The sequence below is a fragment of the Hydra vulgaris genome, chromosome 02 (genome assembly GCF_038396675.1).
Source record: "Hydra vulgaris chromosome 02, alternate assembly HydraT2T_AEP".
NCBI lineage: Eukaryota > Metazoa > Cnidaria > Hydrozoa > Anthoathecata > Hydridae > Hydra > Hydra vulgaris.
Window position 1 is genome coordinate 5595297 of NC_088921.1, and position 21013 is coordinate 5616309.

The 21013-nt window shown below is 25.4% G+C and overlaps 4 protein-coding genes across 12 annotated transcripts; 2 read left to right on the forward strand and 2 right to left on the reverse strand.

The window, feature by feature from the left end:
* The first annotated feature begins 61 nt into the window (after window positions 1-61).
* LOC136076665 (uncharacterized) lies at window positions 62-2323 on the forward strand. Its single transcript, XM_065789993.1, has 2 exons — window positions 62-289; window positions 380-2323. The coding sequence occupies exons 1-2, from the start codon at window positions 211-213 to the stop codon at window positions 2290-2292; spliced, it is 1992 nt and encodes a 663-aa protein (XP_065646065.1). The 5' UTR covers window positions 62-210; the 3' UTR covers window positions 2293-2323.
* A 1642-nt stretch (window positions 2324-3965) lies between these two features.
* LOC136076666 (uncharacterized) lies at window positions 3966-9673 on the forward strand. Of its 5 annotated transcripts, none has more exons than XR_010636463.1 (9): window positions 3973-4361; window positions 4447-4648; window positions 4772-4894; window positions 5144-5206; window positions 5319-5363; window positions 5453-5594; window positions 6945-6989; window positions 7255-7387; window positions 9480-9673. XR_010636463.1 is itself a non-coding variant. In XM_065789994.1 (7 exons), the coding sequence occupies exons 1-7, from the start codon at window positions 4317-4319 to the stop codon at window positions 6955-6957; spliced, it is 633 nt and encodes a 210-aa protein (XP_065646066.1). In that variant the 5' UTR covers window positions 3982-4316; the 3' UTR covers window positions 6958-7218. The 5 variants fall into 5 exon arrangements, 2 of the variants coding, with proteins under 2 accessions (XP_065646067.1, XP_065646066.1); XR_010636462.1 differs by having other exon boundaries at window positions 3974-4361; window positions 7240-7387; XR_010636464.1 differs by having other exon boundaries at window positions 3974-4361; window positions 7324-7387.
* Window positions 9674-10888: 1215 nt separating this feature from the next.
* On the reverse strand, window positions 10889-16604 carry LOC136076667 (uncharacterized). 5 transcript variants are annotated; one of them, XR_010636466.1, is made up of 9 exons: window positions 16208-16597; window positions 15921-16122; window positions 15675-15797; window positions 15363-15425; window positions 15206-15250; window positions 14976-15117; window positions 13581-13625; window positions 13183-13315; window positions 10889-11082 (listed from the first exon to the last, which is right to left on the reverse strand). XR_010636466.1 is itself a non-coding variant. In XM_065789996.1 (7 exons), the coding sequence occupies exons 1-7, from the start codon at window positions 16250-16252 to the stop codon at window positions 13613-13615; spliced, it is 633 nt and encodes a 210-aa protein (XP_065646068.1). In that variant the 5' UTR covers window positions 16253-16587; the 3' UTR covers window positions 13349-13612. The 5 variants fall into 5 exon arrangements, 2 of the variants coding, with proteins under 2 accessions (XP_065646068.1, XP_065646069.1); XR_010636465.1 differs by having other exon boundaries at window positions 13183-13330; window positions 16208-16596; XR_010636467.1 differs by having other exon boundaries at window positions 13183-13246; window positions 16208-16595.
* A 1595-nt stretch (window positions 16605-18199) lies between these two features.
* On the reverse strand, window positions 18200-20461 carry LOC136076668 (uncharacterized). Its single transcript, XM_065789998.1, has 2 exons — window positions 20234-20461; window positions 18200-20143 (listed from the first exon to the last, which is right to left on the reverse strand). Exons 1-2 carry the CDS (start codon window positions 20310-20312, stop codon window positions 18231-18233), a joined length of 1992 nt encoding a protein of 663 aa, XP_065646070.1. The 5' UTR covers window positions 20313-20461; the 3' UTR covers window positions 18200-18230.
* Window positions 20462-21013: the final 552 nt, after the last annotated feature.

Here is a 21013-nt window from a genome sequence, read left to right on the forward strand (position 1 = left end):
CAATACCACTTATTTATCAAAAATACGTATTATATAATATTTGATCAAAATCAGATACGATATCGTACTTGATTTTGATCAAATATCAACATAAAATGGAAAAACGAAAATCTTTGCTTTAAAGCGCATGCTTAAACTGAAATTGCGAAAACAAAATTTGAAAATTTTAAAAAGTTTCTCTTAATAAATTTAGTAAAAAGCTTGTCTGGAATGAAAAGAAATCGTCAGGAATATATGAAAAGTTATATGAAGAGATATCGTTCTGTTAAAGCAGTATCACTTATCTCCAGTACAGCTTTTACTAATTATCAGTGCATTATTTACTTATTTTCATCAGATATAGATTATATATAGAATTTTTTTTTTTCATTATTTATAGATTATCAGACTGATTTGCTGTCAAGTTCATTGAATGAATCATCTGAAGCTATTTCGTTACCGGAAAAAGAAAGTCGGGATGATTTTAAAGAACTATCTGTCAGTATTAGTGAGTACTTATCAGAAGGCGAGAATGGCTGTCAAGATGATGAATCAAATGTTTGTGATTTTTCTAGTGATTTTGAATTCAGTGAGACTGATATTGATTCTGAACCCAAACCAGTATATATCATTTGTGAAGAACTTGCACAAGTTGCAGTTAAGCACAATTTAACAAGAGATGCCATAAACGATATACTGCTAATTCTAAGTCAGTCAGGAAAATTTGAAAAATGTGACATACCAAAAGATGCCCGCACACTGATTAAAACTCCAAGTTCCATTGATGTATTGAGCAAGTGTGATGGTAGTTACATTTACATAGGATTGAAGAAAGGAATAGATGATATATTTGCTATTAATAATGTTGAAGTAGATACTAACTTCATAACTATTGATGTCAATATTGATGGACTTCCTATTCAGCGCTCAAATAATTTGCAGTTTTGGCCAATACTTTGTTCAATAGTTAATATAATATCTTTTCCTTTTCTGGTGGCTATTTATAGTGGAAGTGCAAAACCGTCAAGTGTTCATGATTTTTTACAAGATTTTGTAACTGAAGTTAATAACCTAACATTTAATGGATTAGTTATTAATGAAAAGCATTATAAATTTAATTTACGTAGTTTTATTTGTGATGCTCCAGCACGTGCATTTGTTAGATGTTGCTCAGGTCACACATCAAAAAATGGGTGTGAAAGGTGCACTTCTGTGGCAGAGTGTTATGAAAGAAGAATTGTTTATACAAATGACAATGCAAATTTAAGAACTGATGCTGAATTTAGATCAAATGCTTATCCGTTACACAAGAATGGAAACAGTCCATGTCTGCTAATAAATAATTTAGATATGGTACGTTCTTTTGTCATCGAACCTATGCACAATTTGTTCCTAGGTGTGTGTCGTCGATTTCTTTTTTTCTTGAAATTCAAATCAAAAATTCATATCAGCTTTGCTCAACAACAACTGATTTCAAATCGAATGCTGGATATAGCCCAGTCCACTCCTTCTGACTTTGTTAGACAGCCAAGAGGTCTTTCTGAAATAGAACGTTGGAAAGCAACAGAATTTCGTCAATTCACCTTATATACAGGAATTGTTGTGTTAGAGAAAATTTTAGACAATGAAGTTTATAATCTATTTGTTGCATTTGCTGTAGCTGTGAGAATTTTACACATAGAGGATGATGACGATAGAAATGATTTGTTGCCATTTGCTAAGAAACTTTTTGCCACTTTTGTGCATAATTCACGTAAGATTTGTGGCAAATCTTTTGTAACTTTTAATGTACATAACTTGCTTCATATCGTTGATGATGCCAAATACTATAATTGTTCTATGAATGATATATCTGCATTTAAATTTGAAAACTACTTACAGTATTTAAAAAAAATAACAAGAAATGCAAAATATAATCCCATTGTATCAGTTGCTAAACGATTTAAAGAGCGCTCCATTCTTGTGCACCCTTCAGGATATGTTATAAAAAGTGCAATTTGCAAAATTTCAACTTTTAAAAGGAACAAATACTTTCTAAGCAAAGACGGAATGTATTGCGAGGTAATGGAAATACTTCTTAACGAAGGAGAACAAAAGTATTCTTGTAACGTTATAAGCAAGCATAATTTGCAACCACTTTTTGTGACCCCTATAAACAGTGGAGAATGGGGAATTATGAAATATTCAAAGTTTAATAAAGTAAAATGGAAATTAACTGTGCTAAAAAGAAGTGATTTTTTACAAAAACTTTATGCCATGAATAATGCTTTGGGTGAATTGACATTCTTTCCTGTGTTACATAAAATCAATTGAATGAAAGAAAGTTTCTTAAAACATTATTATAGATAGTTGTGAATTATTGATGCAGCTTTACTCAGTAAACGATCGGGGATTTGATAAAACATGTCAGGGGTTATAGCTAGGGCTGCACAAATGTTTATAAACCCTATAAATACTTTCAGTTTAATGGAAATGCATGTTGTATTATATATATATATATATATATATATATATATATATATATATATATATATATATATATATATATATATATATATATATATATATATATATATGTATTTATATTTATATATATATATTTATATATATATATTTATATATATATATATATATATATATATATATATATATATATATATATATATATATATATATATATATATATATATATATATTTACCTTGGAGGTATAGGATATCATTTCCATTTTCCCCCAAAATGACATTATTATTACAAAAGTGTATTAAAATCTTCTATCTAAGGGTATATGACATTATCTCCAAATCAGCGCAATATTAATAGTAGCCTAATGATGATAAAATTTTAGAGGTATAAAACATCATGCCCATTAAAATTTAATCTGAATATTTTTTTTTAATTTTTCCTGTTAAAAAAACATTTGTGTAACTATTCAAGGAAATCTAAATACGAAAACCCGGCTGGAATGTTTTTAATGAAAAAAATACATTAAATATTTAATTGAAAAAAAAGGTTATTCTGCTCTATTGTAAAATTGACAAAATGGAGATGATGTCCTTTACCTACGAGGCATATATATATATATATATATATATATATATATATATATATATATATATATATATATATATATATATATATATATATATATATATATATATATATATATAGATATATATATATATATATAGATATATATATATATATATATATATATATACATATATATATATATATATATATATATATATATATATATATATATATATATATATATATATATATATATATATATATATATATATGTATATGGTGGCCAAACAAAAAATAATGTTTTTTTTTAAAGTCTTACCCCCTAAATGTGTTATATAAAATACAATAGATATCAATTTTTGTTAAAAATAAATTATTTTATAAATTTTATTTAAAAAGTAATCATTAAGATTTAATAAAGGTTCAAAATTATTTAGAAATAAGTTTTTAAATCACTTAAAATACTTATTTAAAAATGATAGATAAAAATTGTATAAGCAAAATTGAGAATAATAATTTAAAAAAATAGTATTAGTTTGTAGTTGTAAAAATATTTCTTGATATCACTAATATCATAAATTTATTGCAACACTTATAATTGTGATAATTGTGAATGTCTGACTTTTTTTTTTTGGCTAGTTATAAACAGAGCAATCATTTAAGTAGCTTAATTAGCTGTCTGTCTGGGAAAAAAGTGATATAATTAGTACTTTAATACTTAGGGTATTGTTACAGAAAGTCAATGACTTCCTTATTTTTACTGTTATAAAAGGAGCCTTTTTTTATTATCTAATCATTATTAAAGCCATCTGGAAAAAGTTAAGAAGAAAAGTTTTGTTAAACTTATAGCTGTATGTTTTATTTTAATTTGATGTTGTTTTTTTTGTTATTATTTTTTAGTTTATATGATTTACCAATTCCTCTTTAAATCTTTCCTTTAATAATCTTTTCTATCTTTTATAGTTCAGTTAACTTAGCTTACAGCTAGTAACACACATTTAGTAACTTACAGCTAGTCTTTGTTGTATTTTTAGGTTATTTTTATTTATGTCTGTTAAAGAAGTTTATTTTAAATTAAAGGATTTTATTGTTGATTACAGAGCTGAAGAAATTTGATATATGAATATGAATGAATAAAGTCACTGATATGCATTTATTTTATAATTTATTTTTTTAATTATTTAAATTATTTTTTATTAATAGATATAGTTTTAAAGTAATTATTGATAAGTATAACATTGAAGTTAGTATTGATAAAAATAGAAAAATTTGTTGAATTTTTATCTTATTATCAAGAAAAGAAGAATGCTGCACCCTACTTTGCGAAAACAAAAAACAAGTACTGTTCAGGTAATTGTCACCTAATTTATTTGTAATTCAAAATTTTGTTAATAAAGTTTAACATATGTACATTTATTACCATTGCATTTCCTAGAAATTGTATTGTTTGGCAGTTTGGATTGAAAAGGACACTGAAATTGAAGATGTTATTTCTTTATGTTGGGTAGATGAAGCCAATGAAATTGTTTGGTACCCATCAAAATTTGTTGATCCACTAAGGGTGATGATCGCTGATTGTACGGAGCCTAATTCTTTATGGTATTCATTTAAGCTTGTTAAAGTCAAGCGTATTAGCAGTAAGTTTTTTTGAATTTCTCTTTATCATTAAACTTAATTTTATATTTCAATTTTTTTAGTTTTCTTTTTTTGTAGATTGTTATGAAAGTTTTAAAAATGTTATTGTGTTACATTACAATCAGGTTCTTTTGATGAACTTATACAGCTCATGAAAGCAGGTATTTCAACTGAAGATGAACTGCCTTTAGATAATGCGAGAACTACAGGTTCTAAAAAGAAAAAGAATCTTACCCAACATTTTTTGTGTAAGCATGTTATTTATGTTAATGTTATAGTTATAAAAATTGTCTTTAATAAAAATGTTTTTTATTGAAAGCAAATAAAACAAGTTGAAAATAAAGTTATTTTATTTTTTAATAACTAGAAATATTTTTTATATTTAATTGTTGATTAAACATTACAATCTGTTACTTAATTATAGAACATTTTAATATTGTAATGTAAAGTTGATAATATATATTTAACTATTTTTAACTATGTTCATTTTTACAAAGGTGATTTGTCTGATGTTAATGCCGAAATCCCTATGGTTTGTGGCAAGGAGCAACAAAAAGAAGGTTTTTTTTTTTGTTTAATCATTGTTAATTGTTTGTAAAGTAATTAATATATAATAATAATATATAAAAATAAATATATTTTTTAAAAATTTCAATAAATTTTTATCTATAGAACATCAAAATGAGGATGGAAGTCTGCTAGAGTATCCTGTTTTTCGTTAGCATTTTATGTATTATTTCATTTTTAAATGTGAATCAAATCATTCCAAAACTCTAACATTATTTTTTTTTTTTTTTTTTTTGCAGAATTTAAAAGTTTGCCAAAAAGACAGCTTAAAATAACTGAAAACAATAAGGAACCTTGTATCAAGGCAAAAGAAATGCCAGATGTGGATTTTTCATTGAAGAGTATGCAATCGAGTGCCAATGAAAAAGCGCACAGCTCAAGGCTGGTGTATTTTATTTGCTTTTTTATGATGTCATTATAATAGTTTGATTTATGATTATAGTTTAACTGTACTTATGTTTTACAAATTTTTTATTTATAAACTTTTCTTAACTTAATCTTCAAAAAGGAAAAGTCAAAAATTTAACAGTTCAGACGAAGAGACAATGGTAAAACCTCTTGCAAAAAAAAGCAGAGATCTTGAGAATGATATGGAAGAAATTTCTGGCAATAACTCTCAAATTGTTACAAAGACCATCAAAACCATCACAAAGGTTGGACGTCCGAAGTCAGCAGCAAATGAGTACTACCCACTTGGAACTATTGAGTTCCAGCAGAAACTTTTTATGCAGTTAAATGACCAAAAAGAACGTTTAAAAAACATTGAAAAAAGTCAAAAAATAATTTTAAAGTTTGTATCTAAAGACGACAAAGTGGATGGAATTGAAGAGATTTCCAAAGCCGAATCAATTGACCAGCTTAAAGACATTAATAAAAAATTAGATGAAGACCCCCAATATAGGAGAAAAGTTAAGAAAACATTAGAAATTATAGCCCTAACATGTAGTAATGCACGTCAACATATGAATGGTGCAATCAACACTCTAATGTCAGTTAATTTACAAACAAAAGTTAATGTTTTGTATGGAAACTACATTTCAAATAAAGATTACTGCGACCATGTGTCTCTACGTCGAGAACTACCAGAGATTTTTAAAATTCTTGTTGATGCTGTTAGCACAACATGGAATATATCTGTTAAAGAATTGCAGAAATTTATGTCTGAATGGCTAAAGAATGCACCAAAAAGAGCTTCAAGAGACATTTTAATTTAATATAAATATTCTGGATTGTAATTTCTTAGTACTATAAATACTAATTACTAATTAACTTTTTCAATTATGAATCACCATTTTTTTATATTTATGTTGCAGATGTTATTAATGTGGAGATAAATGTTTGTTAAAGTGTACTACTAATATAATATTTTTCTTTAATTACTATAAATTACTATAAGAAAGTTCTATCATTATAATTCAAATTTAATTTACAAAGTCAATATTCAAAAAAATATTTATTTAAATAGCATATAATTGATAAAATTAATAAAAATTCATTGGAAGAAACTTGTTGTTGATTACATACCCAAAAAAATGATATCTTCGATAAGTTCAAAAATAAGTTTACTTATTTTTGAATAATATGTAGTAGTTGTTAAATATTTTGAACAATATTTAACAACTACTACTCTCTTATATCATGACATCTTATCTCTATCAGATATATTGATTTTTGATTCATATATGATGTTTTTCTTTGTATTTACTTATCCATTACATTTTTTCATTTCAGGTTTATCATGTGATGGGTTTATGCGATATAAAAGAACGAATATATGTAAGTTTTTATGAATTTTTGAAAAACGTCTGCTAATAATTAGTCCAGTCAACGTTCAAACTTCAATGTTGCATATGTCATTTTTAAGTAGTTTCTAGGCTTTTCTGCAACAAATTTGAGCTGAAAATTTTTTTTTTAAGCCTATAAGAAGAATTGGCATTATTCTTTGTTTAATTTAATTTATTTAAATACAGTGGTTCTAATAAATAAATGTTTGTTTGTTCTTGGTTTTTTACTTATCTGTTTTCAGATTCTTATAAACTAGGCAACTCAGCTAAGCAAGTTTTGTTCTATTTTTTTGTGCAATTGGAAAGAGCTGAAAGTTATTTTTTAGAGCAATTGAAAAGAACTGAAGTGTTTTTTAGTAACTTCACACAGTATAACTGATACTGATTTAAGTAAGTTTACAATTTTGTTTTATTTTATATTGGATTTATTTTATATTTGATATATATTATATTAGATATATATTTTATGTATTTAACATGAAAAACTGACTGTAATTTGTTGACACGAAAGTTTATAAACATAAATCTGCCTTTATTTCAGAATATTTTATATTTCAATGTATCTATATAAATATTCTTGCTTAGAAAAAATAAATTAATTCCTTTTGAAAGTAGTTGAAAAAAATGATGATGTTTTTACATATTTCATTGTGTAAAGTGTTATACCACTTTTTAAAGGTATGTAAATATATATATATATATATATATATATATATATATATATATATATATATATATATATATATATATATATATATATATATATACATATATAATTACTTTAGAGTAAAATATACTGACTGACATTGCTTCAATTTTTTATACAAGATTGTGCATTTATTATTTTTGTGCATTAAGGTAAAAATAACTTTGTGCATTGTAGTCTAGATTCTTTGTTAAATTAAAAATAATTGATGTAAATAAATATTGTTTAATATTTTTGATAAACGACTTATGTATATAAACATAAAAAGATATGGATTTCAAAAAATCTCAAGTTTAAATAGAGTCTTTGATTAGAAAAGATCACAATTTGTAAGATTCTTTTACGTTCATTTATTCAATTATAACAATAGTAAGATTACTGGTAATATGTTTAATGATAACAGTGAAATTGAAATAGATAGTATTAGGCTCAACGAAGTTATTAATGTAAAGGCTTATAGGCAACTTGAAAATGGTTGTCAAATGAAAAAAATAGATCAAGGCAGGATGAAGTTAATCGTTGTTGAAATGTAAGAAATGCAACTCGGCGTGCAGAAAACTTACTTGACAGAATTCAGTGTCAAGCAGTGTTAATGTCTGTTAATTTCATTTTATTTTAGACACTTTAAAACAAAGCAAAGTATGAGTTTAACTATTTATTGTAACAATTAACACTTTTAAATCTAAATAATTTTATTTATTTTCATAATTTCTATCTTAATTATGTTCTTTTTTCATTTTTTTTTTAGTTTGTCTTCCCTTTGTCATGTTTTGATTAGCTAACTGTTGAAACATGGTTTTAATTTTGTAAATTTAGTATGATGTGAAATTTACTCTATTAATCATAAGTCAACAGTTAGAGCGAAGCTGGAGCTTAATTAAGAAATGCTGGAAATTAGCTTTTAATCAAGATAAAAATAATTTTGTTTACTGGTAACATAATAAAACCAGTTAATACTATTTATTCCGTGCTTTTTTACATTTGTTAACATGCTGCTTTGGAAACACTTTCTTTCTCTCCCTATCTCTCTTAGATGAGAGGGAGATTTAATAAAACTTATGTAATTACTGAGCTCTTAGGTATTTCTTAATACCACAAATGATAATGACCATTTATAAGAAATATTTTACGAGTTGTTTGCTATTTTATAATATGGTTGCTCAAATTGTTTAACTATAATTGAATCGATGTATACAAAAACGTTCTAAGTCATAAAAACTATTTTTAAGTCAGACAACTTTAACTATGTATGACACACACACATATATATATATATATATATATATATATATATATATATATATATATATATATATATATATATATATATTACTAATTTTGAAATATATTTTAACAAATCTAATATTTAAAGATGTCAAAAAGCACCCAGATTTTTTTTTGAATTTATTAAAGTAATAATTCTGGATTTAATAAGTTTTTTCTCGTTCCATGAAAAAATAGTTTTTATGACTTAGAACGTTTTTGTATACATCGATTCAATTGTCCCTTGATTGTTCAAATATTTTAAAATCTTTTAAGTCCAAGTATTTAAGTTAATAAAATATCTTATTATGTTGTGGTGTTATTTGCCAGCGTTACTATAGTAACAATGTATACATTGTGTTGTCTAGCCTTTTTAAAATTTTTTAAAATTATTCTCTAGACACAGAATATATATTTTCTGTTATTATTATCCTAATTCTACTAACAATAAAATGCAAATAGTACTTTTGTAATAAAAAATTGTGATTTTTTTTTTTAATATTTTTTTTTTAGGTATTTGCAGGCTTTACTTGACTTTTCTTTTCTGGTACCTGTGTTGTGACAGATTTTAAAAAGAACTCAACTGATGTTAATGCGGTCTTTATGTCGCTACCTATAAGCATTGACGTTGCTGATACGGAGTCAAAGTTAAAATATTTATAGATAAATTTGTATTTAATTTTTTAGATAATATATCAAGTTATTAATGTGTTTTTATTGTTATTAATGATTTAATAACTCATAACCCGTATTACGGGTTGCTTACTGCTAGTCATTATCATTATGTTATGAATTCATATTAGTTAATAAAATTGTATTGAATATTCTCTGGTTACGTGTTTTATACGTGTTTAAATGCGAGTTTGATACTCAGTAGGCGTCGTATTGTATACCTGTCTTTATACGCATCTGATATCTATTTTTAATGCGCGTTTGACACGATAAAATGGCTAACAAATATTCGTAAATAATGCGTATTCTGGAAAGTTTTAAATGCGCATGCAATACCAGGAAAATATCGTATTGAATATTCTCTGGTTATCGTGTTTTATACGTGTTTACAAGAGTTTCAAATGCGAGTTTGATACTCAGTAGGCGTCGTATTGTATACCTGTCTTTATGCGCATCTAATGCGTATTTCTAATGCGTATTCGACACGATAAAATGGCTAACATACATACCACATCGATACGTATTTAAACGAGTTTCTAATGCGCATTTACAACTAAATTTGCCGACTGGGAAAGAAGCATTTTCAATATTAAACATTAACATCAGAAGTCTAAATAAAAACTTTAAAAACTTAAAATTTTTTTTGGATGAAATAAAACACAAGTTTAGCAATATTTGCATAACAGAAACGTACGTTTCTGTTATGCAAATATACCCAGTCGGCAAATTTAGTTGTAAATGCGCATTAGAAACTCGTTTAAATACGTATCGATGTGGTATGTATGTTAGCCATTTTATCGTGTCGAATACGCATTAGAAATACGCATTAGATGCGCATAAAGACAGGTATACAATACGACGCCTACTGAGTATCAAACTCGCATTTGAAACTCTTGTAAACACGTATAAAACACGATAACCAGAGAATATTCAATACGATATTTTCCTGGTATTGCATGCGCATTTAAAACTTTCCAGAATACGCATTATTTACGAATATTTGTTAGCCATTTTATCGTGTCAAACGCGCATTAAAAATAGATATCAGATGCGTATAAAGACAGGTATACAATACGACGCCTACTGAGTATCAAACTCGCATTTAAACACGTATAAAACACGTAACCAGAGAATATTCAATACAATTTTATTAACTAATATGAATTCATAACATAATGATAATGACTAGCAGTAAGCAACCCGTAATACGGGTTATGAGTTATTAAATCATTAATAACAATAAAAACACATTAATAACTTGATATATTATCTAAAAAATTAAATACAAATTTATCTATAAATATTTTAACTTTGACTCCGTATCAGCAACGTCAATGCTTATAGGTAGCGACATAAAGACCGCATTAACATCAGTTGAGTTCTTTTTAAAATCTGTCACAACACAGGTACCAGAAAAGAAAAGTCAAGTAAAGCCTGCAAATACCTAAAAAAAAAATATTAAAAAAAAAATCACAATTTTTTATTACAAAAGTACTATTTGCATTTTATTGTTAGTAGAATTAGGATAATAATAACAGAAAATATATATTCTGTGTCTAGAGAATAATTTTAAAAAATTTTAAAAAGGCTAGACAACACAATGTATACATTGTTACTATAGTAACGCTGGCAAATAACACCACAACATAATAAGATATTTTATTAACTTAAATACTTGGACTTAAAAGATTTTAAAATATTTGAACAATCAAGGGACAATTGAATCGATGTATACAAAAACGTTCTAAGTCATAAAAACTATTTTTTCATGGAACGAGAAAAAACTTATTAAATCCAGAATTATTACTTTAATAAATTCAAAAAAAAAATCTGGGTGCTTTTTGACATCTTTAAATATTAGATTTGTTAAAATATATTTCAAAATTAGTAATATATATATATATATATATATATATATATATATATATATATATATATATATATATATATATATATGTGTGTGTGTCATACATAGTTAAAGTTGTCTGACTTAAAAATAGTTTTTATGACTTAGAACGTTTTTGTATACATCGATTCAATTATAGTTAAACAATTTGAGCAACCATATTATAAAATAGCAAACAACTCGTAAAATATTTCTTATAAATGGTCATTATCATTTGTGGTATTAAGAAATACCTAAGAGCTCAGTAATTACATAAGTTTTATTAAATCTCCCTCTCATCTAAGAGAGATAGGGAGAGAAAGAAAGTGTTTCCAAAGCAGCATGTTAACAAATGTAAAAAAGCACGGAATAAATAGTATTAACTGGTTTTATTATGTTACCAGTAAACAAAATTATTTTTATCTTGATTAAAAGCTAATTTCCAGCATTTCTTAATTAAGCTCCAGCTTCGCTCTAACTGTTGACTTATGATTAATAGAGTAAATTTCACATCATACTAAATTTACAAAATTAAAACCATGTTTCAACAGTTAGCTAATCAAAACATGACAAAGGGAAGACAAACTAAAAAAAAAATGAAAAAAGAACATAATTAAGATAGAAATTATGAAAATAAATAAAATTATTTAGATTTAAAAGTGTTAATTGTTACAATAAATAGTTAAACTCATACTTTGCTTTGTTTTAAAGTGTCTAAAATAAAATGAAATTAACAGACATTAACACTGCTTGACACTGAATTCTGTCAAGTAAGTTTTCTGCACGCCGAGTTGCATTTCTTACATTTCAACAACGATTAACTTCATCCTGCCTTGATCTATTTTTTTCATTTGACAACCATTTTCAAGTTGCCTATAAGCCTTTACATTAATAACTTCGTTGAGCCTAATACTATCTATTTCAATTTCACTGTTATCATTAAACATATTACCAGTAATCTTACTATTGTTATAATTGAATAAATGAACGTAAAAGAATCTTACAAATTGTGATCTTTTCTAATCAAAGACTCTATTTAAACTTGAGATTTTTTGAAATCCATATCTTTTTATGTTTATATACATAAGTCGTTTATCAAAAATATTAAACAATATTTATTTACATCAATTATTTTTAATTTAACAAAGAATCTAGACTACAATGCACAAAGTTATTTTTACCTTAATGCACAAAAATAATAAATGCACAATCTTGTATAAAAAATTGAAGCAATGTCAGTCAGTATATTTTACTCTAAAGTAATTATATATGTATATATATATATATATATATATATATATATATATATATATATATATATATATATATGTGTATATATATATATATATATATATATATATATTTACATACCTTTAAAAAGTGGTATAACACTTTACACAATGAAATATGTAAAAACATCATCATTTTTTTCAACTACTTTCAAAAGGAATTAATTTATTTTTTCTAAGCAAGAATATTTATATAGATACATTGAAATATAAAATATTCTGAAATAAAGGCAGATTTATGTTTATAAACTTTCGTGTCAACAAATTACAGTCAGTTTTTCATGTTAAATACATAAAATATATATCTAATATAATATATATCAAATATAAAATAAATCCAATATAAAATAAAACAAAATTGTAAACTTACTTAAATCAGTATCAGTTATACTGTGTGAAGTTACTAAAAAACACTTCAGTTCTTTTCAATTGCTCTAAAAAATAACTTTCAGCTCTTTCCAATTGCACAAAAAAATAGAACAAAACTTGCTTAGCTGAGTTGCCTAGTTTATAAGAATCTGAAAACAGATAAGTAAAAAACCAAGAACAAACAAACATTTATTTATTAGAACCACTGTATTTAAATAAATTAAATTAAACAAAGAATAATGCCAATTCTTCTTATAGGCTTAAAAAAAAAATTTTCAGCTCAAATTTGTTGCAGAAAAGCCTAGAAACTACTTAAAAATGACATATGCAACATTGAAGTTTGAACGTTGACTGGACTAATTATTAGCAGACGTTTTTCAAAAATTCATAAAAACTTACATATATTCGTTCTTTTATATCGCATAAACCCATCACATGATAAACCTGAAATGAAAAAATGTAATGGATAAGTAAATACAAAGAAAAACATCATATATGAATCAAAAATCAATATATCTGATAGAGATAAGATGTCATGATATAAGAGAGTAGTAGTTGTTAAATATTGTTCAAAATATTTAACAACTACTACATATTATTCAAAAATAAGTAAACTTATTTTTGAACTTATCGAAGATATCATTTTTTTGGGTATGTAATCAACAACAAGTTTCTTCCAATGAATTTTTATTAATTTTATCAATTATATGCTATTTAAATAAATATTTTTTTGAATATTGACTTTGTAAATTAAATTTGAATTATAATGATAGAACTTTCTTATAGTAATTTATAGTAATTAAAGAAAAATATTATATTAGTAGTACACTTTAACAAACATTTATCTCCACATTAATAACATCTGCAACATAAATATAAAAAAATGGTGATTCATAATTGAAAAAGTTAATTAGTAATTAGTATTTATAGTACTAAGAAATTACAATCCAGAATATTTATATTAAATTAAAATGTCTCTTGAAGCTCTTTTTGGTGCATTCTTTAGCCATTCAGACATAAATTTCTGCAATTCTTTAACAGATATATTCCATGTTGTGCTAACAGCATCAACAAGAATTTTAAAAATCTCTGGTAGTTCTCGACGTAGAGACACATGGTCGCAGTAATCTTTATTTGAAATGTAGTTTCCATACAAAACATTAACTTTTGTTTGTAAATTAACTGACATTAGAGTGTTGATTGCACCATTCATATGTTGACGTGCATTACTACATGTTAGGGCTATAATTTCTAATGTTTTCTTAACTTTTCTCCTATATTGGGGGTCTTCATCTAATTTTTTATTAATGTCTTTAAGCTGGTCAATTGATTCGGCTTTGGAAATCTCTTCAATTCCATCCACTTTGTCGTCTTTAGATACAAACTTTAAAATTATTTTTTGACTTTTTTCAATGTTTTTTAAACGTTCTTTTTGGTCATTTAACTGCATAAAAAGTTTCTGCTGGAACTCAATAGTTCCAAGTGGGTAGTACTCATTTGCTGCTGACTTCGGACGTCCAACCTTTGTGATGGTTTTGATGGTCTTTGTAACAATTTGAGAGTTATTGCCAGAAATTTCTTCCATATCATTCTCAAGATCTCTGCTTTTTTTTGCAAGAGGTTTTACCATTGTCTCTTCGTCTGAACTGTTAAATTTTTGACTTTTCCTTTTTGAAGATTAAGTTAAGAAAAGTTTATAAATAAAAAATTTGTAAAACATAAGTACAGTTAAACTATAATCATAAATCAAACTATTATAATGACATCATAAAAAAGCAAATAAAATACACCAGCCTTGAGCTGTGCGCTTTTTCATTGGCACTCGATTGCATACTCTTCAATGAAAAATCCACATCTGGCATTTCTTTTGCCTTGATACAAGGTTCCTTATTGTTTTCAGTTATTTTAAGCTGTCTTTTTGGCAAACTTTTAAATTCTGCAAAAAAAAAAAAAAAAAAATAATGTTAGAGTTTTGGAATGATTTGATTCACATTTAAAAATGAAATAATACATAAAATGCTAACGAAAAACAGGATACTCTAGCAGACTTCCATCCTCATTTTGATGTTCTATAGATAAAAATTTATTGAAATTTTTAAAAAATATATTTATTTTTATATATTATTATTATATATTAATTACTTTACAAACAATTAACAATGATTAAACAAAAAAAAAAACCTTCTTTTTGTTGCTCCTTGCCACAAACCATAGGGATTTCGGCATTAACATCAGACAAATCACCTTTGTAAAAATGAACATAGTTAAAAATAGTTAAATATATATTATCAACTTTACATTACAATATTAAAATGTTCTATAATTAAGTAACAGATTGTAATGTTTAATCAACAATTAAATATAAAAAATATTTCTAGTTATTAAAAAATAAAATAACTTTATTTTCAACTTGTTTTATTTGCTTTCAATAAAAAACATTTTTATTAAAGACAATTTTTATAACTATAACATTAACATAAATAACATGCTTACACAAAAAATGTTGGGTAAGATTCTTTTTCTTTTTAGAACCTGTAGTTCTCGCATTATCTAAAGGCAGTTCATCTTCAGTTGAAATACCTGCTTTCATGAGCTGTATAAGTTCATCAAAAGAACCTGATTGTAATGTAACACAATAACATTTTTAAAACTTTCATAACAATCTACAAAAAAAGAAAACTAAAAAAATTGAAATATAAAATTAAGTTTAATGATAAAGAGAAATTCAAAAAAACTTACTGCTAATACGCTTGACTTTAACAAGCTTAAATGAATACCATAAAGAATTAGGCTCCGTACAATCAGCGATCATCACCCTTAGTGGATCAACAAATTTTGATGGGTACCAAACAATTTCATTGGCTTCATCTACCCAACATAAAGAAATAACATCTTCAATTTCAGTGTCCTTTTCAATCCAAACTGCCAAACAATACAATTTCTAGGAAATGCAATGGTAATAAATGTACATATGTTAAACTTTATTAACAAAATTTTGAATTACAAATAAATTAGGTGACAATTACCTGAACAGTACTTGTTTTTTGTTTTCGCAAAGTAGGGTGCAGCATTCTTCTTTTCTTGATAATAAGATAAAAATTCAACAAATTTTTCTATTTTTATCAATACTAACTTCAATGTTATACTTATCAATAATTACTTTAAAACTATATCTATTAATAAAAAATAATTTAAATAATTAAAAAAATAAATTATAAAATAAATGCATATCAGTGACTTTATTCATTCATATTCATATATCAAATTTCTTCAGCTCTGTAATCAACAATAAAATCCTTTAATTTAAAATAAACTTCTTTAACAGACATAAATAAAAATAACCTAAAAATACAACAAAGACTAGCTGTAAGTTACTAAATGTGTGTTACTAGCTGTAAGCTAAGTTAACTGAACTATAAAAGATAGAAAAGATTATTAAAGGAAAGATTTAAAGAGGAATTGGTAAATCATATAAACTAAAAAATAATAACAAAAAAAACAACATCAAATTAAAATAAAACATACAGCTATAAGTTTAACAAAACTTTTCTTCTTAACTTTTTCCAGATGGCTTTAATAATGATTAGATAATAAAAAAAGGCTCCTTTTATAACAGTAAAAATAAGGAAGTCATTGACTTTCTGTAACAATACCCTAAGTATTAAAGTACTAATTATATCACTTTTTTCCCAGACAGACAGCTAATTAAGCTACTTAAATGATTGCTCTGTTTATAACTAGCCAAAAAAAAAAAGTCAGACATTCACAATTATCACAATTATAAGTGTTGCAATAAATTTATGATATTAGTGATATCAAGAAATATTTTTACAACTACAAACTAATACTATTTTTTTAAATTATTATTCTCAATTTTGCTTATACAATTTTTATCTATCATTTTTAAATAAGTATTTTAAGTGATTTAAAAACTTATTTCTAAATAATTTTGAACCTTTATTAAATCTTAATGATTACTTTTTAAATAAAATTTATAAAATAATTTATTTTTAACAAAAATTGATATATATTGTATTTTATATAACACATTTAGGGGGTAAGACTTTAAAAAAAAACATTATTTTTTGTTTGGCCACCATATACATATATATATATATATATATATATATATATATATATATATATATATATATATATATATATATATATATATATGTATATATATATATATATATATATATATATATATATATATATATATATATATATATATATATATATATATATATATATATATATATATATATATATATATATATATATATATATATATATATATATATATATATATATGCCTCGTAGGTAAAGGACATCATCTCCATTTTGTCAATTTTACAATAGAGCAGAATAACCTTTTTTTTCAATTAAATATTTAATGTATTTTTTTCATTAAAAACATTCCAGCCGGGTTTTCGTATTTAGATTTCCTTGAATAGTTACACAAATGTTTTTTTAACAGGAAAAATTAAAAAAAAATATTCAGATTAAATTTTAATGGGCATGATGTTTTATACCTCTAAAATTTTATCATCATTAGGCTACTATTAATATTGCGCTGATTTGGAGATAATGTCATATACCCTTAGATAGAAGATTTTAATACACTTTTGTAATAATAATGTCATTTTGGGGGAAAATGGAAATGATATCCTATACCTCCAAGGTAAATATATATATATATATATATATATATATATATATATATATATATATATATATATATATATATATATATATATATATAAATATATATATATAAATATATATATATAAATATAAATACATATATATATATATATATATATATATATATATATATATATATATATATATATATATATATATATATATATATAATACAACATGCATTTCCATTAAACTGAAAGTATTTATAGGGTTTATAAACATTTGTGCAGCCCTAGCTATAACCCCTGACATGTTTTATCAAATCCCCGATCGTTTACTGAGTAAAGCTGCATCAATAATTCACAACTATCTATAATAATGTTTTAAGAAACTTTCTTTCATTCAATTGATTTTATGTAACACAGGAAAGAATGTCAATTCACCCAAAGCATTATTCATGGCATAAAGTTTTTGTAAAAAATCACTTCTTTTTAGCACAGTTAATTTCCATTTTACTTTATTAAACTTTGAATATTTCATAATTCCCCATTCTCCACTGTTTATAGGGGTCACAAAAAGTGGTTGCAAATTATGCTTGCTTATAACGTTACAAGAATACTTTTGTTCTCCTTCGTTAAGAAGTATTTCCATTACCTCGCAATACATTCCGTCTTTGCTTAGAAAGTATTTGTTCCTTTTAAAAGTTGAAATTTTGCAAATTGCACTTTTTATAACATATCCTGAAGGGTGCACAAGAATGGAGCGCTCTTTAAATCGTTTAGCAACTGATACAATGGGATTATATTTTGCATTTCTTGTTATTTTTTTTAAATACTGTAAGTAGTTTTCAAATTTAAATGCAGATATATCATTCATAGAACAATTATAGTATTTGGCATCATCAACGATATGAAGCAAGTTATGTACATTAAAAGTTACAAAAGATTTGCCACAAATCTTACGTGAATTATGCACAAAAGTGGCAAAAAGTTTCTTAGCAAATGGCAACAAATCATTTCTATCGTCATCATCCTCTATGTGTAAAATTCTCACAGCTACAGCAAATGCAACAAATAGATTATAAACTTCATTGTCTAAAATTTTCTCTAACACAACAATTCCTGTATATAAGGTGAATTGACGAAATTCTGTTGCTTTCCAACGTTCTATTTCAGAAAGACCTCTTGGCTGTCTAACAAAGTCAGAAGGAGTGGACTGGGCTATATCCAGCATTCGATTTGAAATCAGTTGTTGTTGAGCAAAGCTGATATGAATTTTTGATTTGAATTTCAAGAAAAAAAGAAATCGACGACACACACCTAGGAACAAATTGTGCATAGGTTCGATGACAAAAGAACGTACCATATCTAAATTATTTATTAGCAGACATGGACTGTTTCCATTCTTGTGTAACGGATAAGCATTTGATCTAAATTCAGCATCAGTTCTTAAATTTGCATTGTCATTTGTATAAACAATTCTTCTTTCATAACACTCTGCCACAGAAGTGCACCTTTCACACCCATTTTTTGATGTGTGACCTGAGCAACATCTAACAAATGCACGTGCTGGAGCATCACAAATAAAACTACGTAAATTAAATTTATAATGCTTTTCATTAATAACTAATCCATTAAATGTTAGGTTATTAACTTCAGTTACAAAATCTTGTAAAAAATCATGAACACTTGACGGTTTTGCACTTCCACTATAAATAGCCACCAGAAAAGGAAAAGATATTATATTAACTATTGAACAAAGTATTGGCCAAAACTGCAAATTATTTGAGCGCTGAATAGGAAGTCCATCAATATTGACATCAATAGTTATGAAGTTAGTATCTACTTCAACATTATTAATAGCAAATATATCATCTATTCCTTTCTTCAATCCTATGTAAATGTAACTACCATCACACTTGCTCAATACATCAATGGAACTTGGAGTTTTAATCAGTGTGCGGGCATCTTTTGGTATGTCACATTTTTCAAATTTTCCTGACTGACTTAGAATTAGCAGTATATCGTTTATGGCATCTCTTGTTAAATTGTGCTTAACTGCAACTTGTGCAAGTTCTTCACAAATGATATATACTGGTTTGGGTTCAGAATCAATATCAGTCTCACTGAATTCAAAATCACTAGAAAAATCACAAACATTTGATTCATCATCTTGACAGCCATTCTCGCCTTCTGATAAGTACTCACTAATACTGACAGATAGTTCTTTAAAATCATCCCGACTTTCTTTTTCCGGTAACGAAATAGCTTCAGATGATTCATTCAATGAACTTGACAGCAAATCAGTCTGATAATCTATAAATAATGAAAAAAAAAAATTCTATATATAATCTATATCTGATGAAAATAAGTAAATAATGCACTGATAATTAGTAAAAGCTGTACTGGAGATAAGTGATACTGCTTTAACAGAACGATATCTCTTCATATAACTTTTCATATATTCCTGACGATTTCTTTTCATTCCAGACAAGCTTTTTACTAAATTTATTAAGAGAAACTTTTTAAAATTTTCAAATTTTGTTTTCGCAATTTCAGTTTAAGCATGCGCTTTAAAGCAAAGATTTTCGTTTTTCCATTTTATGTTGATATTTGATCAAAATCAAGTACGATATCGTATCTGATTTTGATCAAATATTATATAATACGTATTTTTGATAAATAAGTGGTATTGAACTCGAATTCGAAACTTAAAACTAAATGCGTATTTTTCTGGTATCAGCGGCGGTATGTTATACGTGATCAATACTCCGAGTGTTTACAATACTAGATATGCCGACTGGGTAATTTAAATCTAAGCGAGATAAGGAATGCTTTTAATAGTTTTAAAAGTAATAAAAGTGCGGGTATGGACGAATTTAGTGTAAATGTTGTTAAGTCAGTTTTCGATATCATTGAACAGTCATTATTTCATATTTTTGACCTTTCATTAAAACTAGGTGTTGTGCCAAAAAAACTTAAAGTTGCCGTAATCACTCCAATTTTTAAATCTGGTGACGAAACTAATATTTCAAACTACAGACCTATTTCCGTCTTACCTTGCTTCTCAAAATTATTGGAACGATTTATGTATGACTTTATAACTATTTGATGTTAAACAGTTTGCTGAACAATAAACAATTTGGGTTTAAAAAACTAACTAACCATGCGGTAATCGAACTGATT

Excerpts from the sequence above, each read along its gene's own strand:
- LOC136076665 (XM_065789993.1), top strand. The coding sequence starts at position 211 with ATGAAAAGAAATCGTCAGGAATATATGAAAAGTTATATGAAGAGATAT. Across the intron at positions 290-379 it reads AGCAGTATCACTTATCTCCA|ATTATCAGACTGATTTGCTG; the intron begins GTACAGCTTTTA and ends CATTATTTATAG.
- LOC136076666 (XM_065789994.1), top strand. The coding sequence starts at position 4,317 with ATGCTGCACCCTACTTTGCGAAAACAAAAAACAAGTACTGTTCAG. Across the intron at positions 4,649-4,771 it reads TAAAGTCAAGCGTATTAGCA|GTTCTTTTGATGAACTTATA; the intron begins GTAAGTTTTTTT and ends CATTACAATCAG. Across the intron at positions 5,207-5,318 it reads CAAGGAGCAACAAAAAGAAG|AACATCAAAATGAGGATGGA; the intron begins GTTTTTTTTTTT and ends TTTTATCTATAG.
- LOC136076667 (XM_065789996.1), bottom strand. The coding sequence starts at position 16,252 with ATGCTGCACCCTACTTTGCGAAAACAAAAAACAAGTACTGTTCAG. Across the intron at positions 15,798-15,920 it reads TAAAGTCAAGCGTATTAGCA|GTTCTTTTGATGAACTTATA; the intron begins GTAAGTTTTTTT and ends CATTACAATCAG. Across the intron at positions 15,426-15,674 it reads TCTTACCCAACATTTTTTGT|GTGATTTGTCTGATGTTAAT; the intron begins GTAAGCATGTTA and ends ATTTTTACAAAG.
- LOC136076668 (XM_065789998.1), bottom strand. The coding sequence starts at position 20,312 with ATGAAAAGAAATCGTCAGGAATATATGAAAAGTTATATGAAGAGATAT. Across the intron at positions 20,144-20,233 it reads AGCAGTATCACTTATCTCCA|ATTATCAGACTGATTTGCTG; the intron begins GTACAGCTTTTA and ends CATTATTTATAG.